This window comes from Haliotis rufescens, unplaced genomic scaffold (assembly GCF_023055435.1).
Source record: "Haliotis rufescens isolate VD_foot unplaced genomic scaffold, xgHalRufe1.0.p SCAF_2, whole genome shotgun sequence".
In the NCBI taxonomy this organism is placed as follows: domain Eukaryota; kingdom Metazoa; phylum Mollusca; class Gastropoda; order Lepetellida; family Haliotidae; genus Haliotis; species Haliotis rufescens.
In genome coordinates, this window is record NW_025963890.1 from 48,897,651 (window position 1) to 48,907,360 (window position 9,710).

Consider the following 9,710-nt stretch of genomic DNA (forward strand, 5'->3'; position numbering starts at 1 on the left):
GCAGAAACTGATTTATCATTTGTACTAAATCAGGGTTCGCGTATTTTTAGAATTGATGTACAAATTAAAACGGTTTTCTTACAATATACATATACGTGTATATCCAATAATATTTCGATAATTCGGTATTATCTGTGTAATTGCGGCAGTAAATTCCACTTCCGTTTCCGGTCCTCCCGAAAACGAGAATACGACAACATCATCATTCAGTTTGTTCTCATTTGATAGTCTAGATTGAACATCTTGAATAATTTAAGGATGGGTTGCGATGGAGGAACCATCCCTAAGCGCGATGAGTTGGTCAGGACTAAGAAAAAACCAGAACAAGTATGTTGTGATTGTGATTGTATATACGGAAAATTCACTGAGAATGATTCAACTTGAACTTGCTTTGACACTGATTAATCTAAACATCGGAGATCTTCATATGACGGACAAAATTTTACATTATTCATACTTGCCACCTTACATAGGACTGACATGCAGTGACGGGACATAAGTCTACACGTATATCTTGTAAAGAAACAACAATTTACTTAGCTTCTGTAACCGTCTCTTTTGGTGGAAGGAGTTCCTTATTACATTTAGGAGCGACCTTTCGGTGTAGGTTCTTATTCCGTTATCAAACACCGTCAGAACCTACACTGAATCGTCGGCAACAATGCAGTTTACCGGGCGCAGTTGAGCTCTACCATCCGCTCATTTACCGCGCTATAGTGCCACTGCTGTCTCGTTATACCGTTACCGTGCCTCACACTCTGGTGACTCTCGCTTCACGATCCAACGCCCGTTTTTGGTCTTAGGGAAACTTACACATCTTTACGATCCAACACCCGTTCTTGGTCTTAGGGAAACTTACACGTCTTTCCGATCCAACACCTGTTTTCGGTCTTAGGGAAACTTACAGGTCTTTACGATCCAACACCCGTTTTCGGTCTTAGGGAAACTTACTCATCTTTACGATCCAACACGCGTTTTCAGTCTGAGGGAAACTTACACGTTTTACGATCCACCACCCCTTTTCGGTCCTTAGGGTTAGCTTGCTTTGGGCAAGGGTTAGCCATAAATTCTCACCTTTTCAAGCGTTAATCCGCTTAATCCCATTGGTCAGTCATGTTGACATAAACAATGGCGGGTGTGGTTTCAAGAAAAGATGAATGGGAGAGCGGACCGTGACGTCACACGCATGCACAATTCATTGTTTACTGAATTACGCATGCATGTTTATGGGGATTCTAATCATCCGTTAAACAAGCACTGATTACATGTGATAGCGCCTGTGGTCCAGTGGTAGAGCGTTGGCTAATTAACACATTAAGTAGTAGAGCCGGTGAGCCGGCGAAGCGCGTTCGAGCCCCCAAAGCGCTAATTGGATCTGGAAAAGTGCGCCCGGTAAAGTGCACTGCTCCCGAAACGTCCCTCCTAATTGTAATCATTAAGGTGTTCATCCATATAGGCCTATCTTATCATTACTTAGTACTCAAAGTTCTAAATGACTCATTAAAGAAGTTAGTAAATACTTTCAAATAACTCCGTTAGCATGTTTAGTGTCAATGCTCTTATTGTACAGTTGCCTGGCAAAATCATTGAAACCTATGATTGTGGGTTCGAATCCCGGTTCGCCCTGATTATGTTTCTAGGTTTGTCAGCACCATACCCGTGCTCGTGGGTTTCACCGAAGTGGTAAACGTCCGAGACCTGCATCACTTGAGACCTGCATCACTTCGGGCTTTCCTCCCACATTAAGCTGACACGCCGCGATATAACTGGAATACTGTTAAAAGCGGCGTTAAACCAAACTCACTCACTCACTCAAGCCCAAACTTGATATCATACCCAGCCACTTGTTGATTTAATCTTTGAATTATATTGGCTTAGCGAGTCAAGTAAAAAATCAAGGTTTCAGCCTATTGAGAACTCCAGTACATACCATCATACCATAAACATGATCAAGTCTGCACTACACACATCAGTTTGCATCAATGTCGAGTGATGAGTACAGTATTCGACGTTATAAGCGCCCCGCTCTAATAAGCGCCCACGGCGATATTTGCTGATATATTGGCTAGTAAACAATCCTAATTAGCACCCCTTCCGATTGATCAATGTACACAAGACTTATTTATTCGCGCATATGCACACTCGTGTGTTATATGCACCTTAATTATGGGCAATTAAATTCTGGAAAAATATATCTGTCGTACATAAACATTTCAGGCTGTCACCATAAACCATGAAATTTATCTTTCAACTCTCTTTTTTTCCACCAAAATAATATTCTAATAAGAGCCCCCTATTTCTAATTTTGAGAGCGCCCTGGTGCGCTTATTACGTCGAATACGGTAATTGATATTTAAGAGAGTAAGAATTAACAATAACTATGTTGTGTTCCATTAGGAAGCTTATACACTTTTAAGTTTACACAGCATTTTGATAGAAACAACCATCATGACTATGAATATAGACTGGCAAGAGGATTCAAGAGTCGTGGGAGAAGTGGTTTACAATTTGCTAGAATGGCCTGAAAAGAAGTTGTTGGTAGTTTAAAAAATTCATGCTAACAAATTTACATCAGTTATATTCAGGTGTGTAGCATGCACCAGATGTACTACAGTGACATTTTGTCTGTTATTTAGAAAGACAAGGCGGCCGACTTGGTGGCGAAATGGAAGCACTGCGCACTGAGCCAGGAGCGGCTGGTGGAACCCATCATGGCCTGTGAGCTGGGAAAGTAGGTAGCCATGCCGCAGTTGACATGCGGTGTGAACATGGCCATCGTTTTATCATTAAGACCAGAGATTCTTTACATACTGTTTATTTTTTGCAATCTGTTTTAACATTGTGTCAGACCAGAATACAGTTATCATGTTTTACACAGTGAGTGATTTCACTTTTAGCTTTTATAATAAAGTTAATAAGTGGATTAAATATTTCTAAAGCATGAGAATGCACAGTGACATTTAAACAATTAACATGATTAAATGAAATGATTTAATTTTATGAATGGCATGAATACTTATCATAGAAGAAGTTAAAAAGAACCAACTTTCATCCTTACTGCTCTATATTTCCTCTTTTGCTTGTACAGTAAATGTTTAAGTTGTCAAACTGTTTGAAAATTTTTGAAGGGGAGCTGGGTTTACAACTAGCCTCAACTCAGGTCCAAGCGTGGATGAGTGAATAAGTCATTCTGTGTTTCAGGCTGTACAACAGAGAGTCTGCCCTTGAATTTCTGCTGGACAGAAGTAAATTTGAATGTGCTCAAAGCTTTGACCATCTCAGAGTCCTCAAGGTACTTATGTAGAGAGTTTGATTGTAGTGAATTCTTCATCTTGTTAGCGATCAGATGTTATTCCTTTTTCGATAGGTAAGGAATCCAATCTTATCAGCAGGATGATTAGTGTTGTGGTCAAGGGGAGGTAATTCATCATTTATTGTGATAAGGAACCCAATCTGATCAGTAGGATGATTAGTGGTGTGGTCAAAGGGAGATATTTCATCATTTATTGTGACAAGAAACCTAATCCGATCAGTAGGAGGATCAGTGGTGTGGTCAACATGGTCAAGGGGAGGTAATTCATCGTTTATTTAAGCTTTCAGTGAACCAAGTTTTACAACAGAGTCTGCAATATTCAAGCTGTGTCATGACCACCTGTATGTAATTAACTGTAAGACAGGCACCAGTCAGCAATATTCCTCACAACCTAACCAGATATCCAAGCGACATAAACAAAACTTTTGATCACTCACAATTATTACCAGTTATGTGTAGCAATATTAGAATAACTTCTTTAAGTGGCATTTAGAAGTTGATGTGATGAAGTAAGACAAGTTCTATGGATGAACAACTTCTTTATTACAATTAGTGCGACGTTTCGGTGTAGATCCTGACACCTTTATCAAGCAAGGATTCGTTTCGGTGTAGATCCTAACATGTTTATCAAGCATCTTGCTTGATAAAGGTGTTAGGATCTACACCGAAACGTCGCACTAATTGTAATAAAGAAGTTGTTCATCCATAGAACTTGTCTTACTTCATTATTAGAATACCCCAACTCACTGACAGTGTTTACGCTCGTTATCACATCCAGTAACTAGAGAATGTCCCTTAGACTGCAGCTGCCTGCCGCTAACACGATGTAGAATGTCATGTTAATTACTTATTGCTGTGTTTCGCAACATGCTGATAGCATTTCTTGGACATTGAGGGCTTCAGATCCAAGTTGTCATTGTGTGGTTATAGGTGCACAGTTGAAACTGTTCCATTCAGTCAGCATTATTACAAGAATGATGATGAGAATACCGAATACTTCAACACAGTGATACTTATACATTTTTCAAGATTTCCTTGTGTTGTGTGTTGCCAGGACTTGAAGAAGCTGGAGCTGACCGTGAACCGGGGCTACGAGGGCTGGCTGGCGGAGAAGGGGGACAGCTATATCGACATGCAGAAGTCTGGCTACATCTGTCCAGTTGTCGGGCTGGAGATGAATGGAAAGTACAAGTATGTACTTGCACAGTGTGCAAACTCACAAGATTCCTGTACTGCATGTGTCTGTATTCTAGGGCTGGCAAAAAAGATCGATAATCAGAATTATCGTCAATGGGAAGAAATATTAACAATCATCATTAATTGTGTCATTAATGATATCTTACATAAACTGTTGATGAAATAAAGTTTAGATTACCAAGACAATCTTGTTATTGTCAATAATGTCAATTGTTGAAGATGGGAAGCAACTGTTTTTGTTATACATGTACCTCAAATGTCAACAAATTAATCCATGCATAAATGTGCCACATTCACCAGTGAAGTGAAACATGTTGATTTCTTTTGGAATTTTTTGCGTATTTGCTCAAAGCTACTTTTCTGATATTTATCGATAATTGATCGATATTAAGTTAACTAAAGCGCTTTAACGCGCTTTTAGGGGAAAATTCTTCATGCATTTTTGGGAGCCATGGTTTACCCCGCAGTGCATCCGGAGTAGCGGTACATCGAGGAGCGTTAAGTCGAGGGACCACTGTATTATGATACTCTATGATCTGTATCCATAGCCAGCCCTACTGTACATTGGGGTTACAAAACAAAGGTGTGCACGGCAACTCGAAACATACTCTGTATCAAGATATTCTATGACTGCTTGCTGATTTTCCATATGAAAGTGTCATTTTCAGAAGATTTTCGTTATTTTAAAATTAAAGTGTATCACGTTTATCCCCAAATGAATTTGACAAGACGTTGGCCTTTGATTGGTGGCTGGAGTCCAATGATTATCTGCTTCAGTAGCATGGCAATCGGGTAGCCTAGTGGTTAAAGCGTTCGCTCGTCACTCCAAAAACCCGGGTTCGATTCCTGACATGGGTACAATGTGTGAAGCCCATTTCTGGTGTTTACCACAGGAAAGTGCTGACTGACATGATGATGTTTTGATGATAGAGTACACTATGGCTACATGGAGTATTGTTTTGCTTCTCCAGATTCTGCTTTTCTTGGAAGTGTGGCTGTGTCGTGTCGGAGCGAGCGCTGAAGGAGGTCAAGACCGATGTCTGCCACAAGGTAGCTCATTCTCTTCAACAGACATTATACTACTAGACAGTTCCATGTGTAACCGATGAACCATGATAGTTTTCTTATTCAAAATACGAGATTTATATTCATTATCTTGGATTGATTCAAGAATTCATTTGGTGTAAAAAGAAGTTTGTTTGTTTGTTTGTTGTCTGATGCCGCACTCAGCTATATGATAGTGTAACAAATGTTATATATGGAATAACACTTTCTTTGTAAAGTACAAATTGTAGTACTCTTTGGGGTTGAGTCCCATCACAGAATGAGTCAGGTAATCACCAGCACACAATGGTAGCGATTTAACACACTCAGCTACCGAGGTTTCCACAGAAATTGAAGTCTGCCAACAGCTAGTCTAGATGACATGTTTTATGTAATCCTCTGACAAGTGTAAATTTTACCACTTTCTAAATGGCAACATGTATTTATATGACGGTGGTCTGTAAATAATCCAGTGATTGACATCATGTGCATCAGTCTACTCATTTGGGATATGATGACATGCATCAAACAAGTCCGTGAGGCTGACCACCCGATCCCGTTAATTGCCTTTTACAAGCATGGGTTGCTGAAAACCAGTTGTAACCCGAATCGTCCCGGGTGTAAAAACAAGTGATATCCAGATTTTACACTCAAAGACAACTTCAGTTTTGAGTTAGTGACACACTATCTGTTAGTGACACTTTGGAAGCTGTTGTATCAATGAAGACCTGGTTAACTTATAGATTGCAAAGTCTTTATTTGTTCCATGCGACATTTCACAACACACTGGTACAGATGCCAGCACCTTTATCAATCAAGTTATCGTTATTGATTATGTTCATATTAAAATATCTTCTAGATCAGAGTACCTGATGTTGAACTGACTGAAGATCATTTAACCATGTTGTTATGGGATCACTGTAAGGACTATTTGGTAACGAAGTGACTGGGGTCCCAATGTCCTTCGTCATCACAACTCATCATGCAGTGTTGCCTCCCTTTTCTAAGTGAGCCTTGCCTGGATCCGCTGCATTTCAAATCCCAGATTCAGAGTTCCAGATAAGCTTTTGGTGTTGTGGGTATTTTACCCATGCATTTTAAAATCATTGGGTATCAGTAATTCTATCTGGGTATTAAAATTTCTGTCACCCACTAGTTTTTACACATGTGGGTATTTAAGTTAAATATTTATAAACACTAATCATCTGGTCCCTGCAAACTGGTGTTGTGTGGGTTCGAGAGCTTTATAGGACTCAAGAATACCACGATACTTCCACAAGAAAGTGTGATGGCAAATGATCATGATGTAACTGTCATCGTGGAGTTTGGCAAGGTTGACGGAATGCCCGTTTATAATTTCGAAATAAGTTGCTGATTTGCTAAATGAATACGCAGGGTTACTTCACAATATTTTGATGATACGCACAAGTTTTATTTTTGTAGCGTATCTGTAATGTTCGTTGCGTATTTGATATGCTTGGATTTTATTTTACTGCGTATTTCTGCATTTCTGATGCATATTTTACGCAGATACGCAGCTCATCTGGAGATCTGCAGATTCTCCCCAATTACAATCCTTGGCCTGTGAGCATCAGACCTTTAGTTTCAATTTTAGACATATCGGCTATCAGTGAGGAAGCTGTATTTAAGCTCATGGTGTAGCATTAGTACTCTGCAGATTATCCCACCTCACTCTCTAGAAACTGAATTTCTCTCTCCTCTAGTGTGGGAAGCCATTTGCCCCTGAAGACATCGTGCTGATGAATGCAGCGGAGGAGGACTACGACGAGATGAAGACAAAAATGGAGGCACGCAGACTGAAAACCAAGATGGAGAAGGTGGGAATCATCATCATCTGTTTATTAGATATTTTGTGAAATTAAACTAAACACTAAACAAGTCTTCATCATGCAACTAAATCACTTAAATGTACGGCTACCTTAGTAGCTGGAAGCCTTATAGGGTCATATGATGGTCAATCAATTACCTATATTTGAATTTTATCTGAGATTATCTAAAGAAAGAGAACATGCAAAAGGGGATGAATTATGTTTCTTTCTTTTTTTCTAGAAAGCCAAAAAGGCAGAGAAACACAAGGTTGAGACAACCAGCCAGGCCGCTGAAGGTATGTTGTGTGAAGCCCCTTCCTTTAGCTACAGTTTGTTTTGATGTGGTAACTTCTGCATCAGAATGGGCCATATAGAAGCTCTGCAGAGTTGTGAGGTGAGGTGAGGTGAGGTGAAATGGGATTACTGTCGCGTCCTTGATTACTTATGTAACGATGTGCACGCACGTGTTGGTACGTATGGGGCTGCTTGTACTAGTCCTGATGATGCCGATTAATAGTGCTAGCCCACTGAGATATCATGCAGTTTAACATGAATACCCCACTCAGTTTACTGACTCTGAGCCAACCAGTCCTTGTTTCAGCCCCTTAATGCCAGGCGCCAGACATGGTAATAACAAGTACCATCTTTTGACGCCTTTTGGTATGGCGGGGCTGGGGATTGAACCCCTGGCCTTCCACTCTCCAGCTGATGCTCTACCACTAGACGGGGCGGTCGGGTAGCCTAGTGGTTAAAGCGTTCGCTCGTCACGCCGAAGACCCGGGTTCGATTCCCGACATGGGTACAATGTGTGAAGCCCATTTCTGGTGTCCCCCACCGTGATATTGCTGGAATATTGCTAAAAGCGGCGTAAAACTATACTCACTCACTCACTCTACCACTAGACCACAGAGGCTGTCACAGAGATATGACCATAATTCTGACAGGTTCTGCTGGTTCTGAAGTCCATATTGGCTGATAATGATCCTAGATCAGTCAGCATCCAACTCATGGGTACCAAAGTCATCAACAGGCAGTCCAGGCTCCAACAGTCAGTCCAGGCTCTGACAAACTAAAAACAGATATGATACCTTTAGTATTTGGGATGAATTACTTAGCATGTCAATGTTTCCTTACTTCAATACTTGGATAATTTGCAAGATGGATTGTTATAGGTGAAGCAAGTTCCAGCAAGAGAGTGAGAATTGTGGAGCCGGCCAAGGTAGAAAGTGGATCGTCCAAGCTGACCAATGGGCTGAAGAATCCCAGGACCAAAGTGACCAATGGGAAAGTAGAGGAAAAAGCAGCCAAAGCCAAAAGCATCCAAGAAGACCCCACCGCCAGCAAGGCATTCAAGTCTTTGTTTACCTCCTCTGACAGAGCAAGGAATCAACCCAAGGCTCACTGGGTCACGTTTAACCCCATGTATTATTGAACACTCTCTGTGGACATTGGACAGACTCTGTGAGAGTGTGTTCACACACAGCAGTAAGGTAGATGGTATCTCCACATGTGTCCAAGTCAGGATACTGAAGGCAACTCAGGGCAGTTGTAACACTACTCTATGGGACGATGAACAAGAATGTTATAAGTACAGACCGATCAGCATGTTCAGCTATTCGCAAAATAATCATTCATAGCAGTTATACTTGTAAATGATCAAGCCTTTCCTTTATTTATGACTAAACTCACAAGTCTCCATTTCTTGGTTTGGAGTTCACCTTAACAACTGTAACTAGGATGGGTGATGGCAGCATATTTCATGAAGTACTTGTAGAACTGTAGGTTTGATTTCCAACATGGACGCTACAGCAGCCACATTGAAAATGCCCTTTTCATTTTTGTTTGTTTGTGTAAGAGTGACAGAGTATGTTTCTCTGCTTTTAGCAATATTCTGGACATATTAGGGCAGACAATGCCATCAATGGGTTTAACACACTGTGCTTCTGTGGATTATGGGGCTGAAATTTAAGAAACGCTAGATTTTAAGTTAACAATGCAGCCATGCTGAAAATGTTGCTTGGCCAGCAAATAAAAGAATTATTAAAAAATATGAATTTAAAATGATTTAAAATGTAATCTGTAGTGTCTATATGCACAAAAGTCAGCTACAGAATCTCTGGCTCTATCTTTAGTCATGGAAGTCATTATCTCTGCAGAACAACAAATGTACATAGCTAGAATCATGTACAGTTACCATGGTTACATGTGATTTTATTGGTGAATATGTACTGTGTATATATTTTGTGTAAAATGTCCGTATTTGTGAATAAATTATCAATCTTTCATCAAATCTTCTTCATGGTACGTTTCAGCCTTCAACTCAGAAA

The 9,710-nt window shown here is 40.3% G+C and overlaps 1 protein-coding gene across 1 annotated transcript; it reads left to right on the forward strand.

The window, feature by feature from the left end:
• The first annotated feature begins 158 nt into the window (after positions 1-158).
• On the forward strand, positions 159-9,666 carry LOC124146277 (replication termination factor 2-like). The gene is made up of 8 exons (XM_046516506.2): positions 159-327; positions 2,637-2,731; positions 3,202-3,292; positions 4,368-4,504; positions 5,482-5,560; positions 7,279-7,392; positions 7,625-7,679; positions 8,556-9,666. Exons 1-8 carry the CDS (start codon positions 259-261, stop codon positions 8,813-8,815), a joined length of 900 nt encoding a protein of 299 aa, XP_046372462.1. The 5' UTR covers positions 159-258; the 3' UTR covers positions 8,816-9,666.
• The last annotated feature ends 44 nt before the right edge of the window (positions 9,667-9,710 follow it).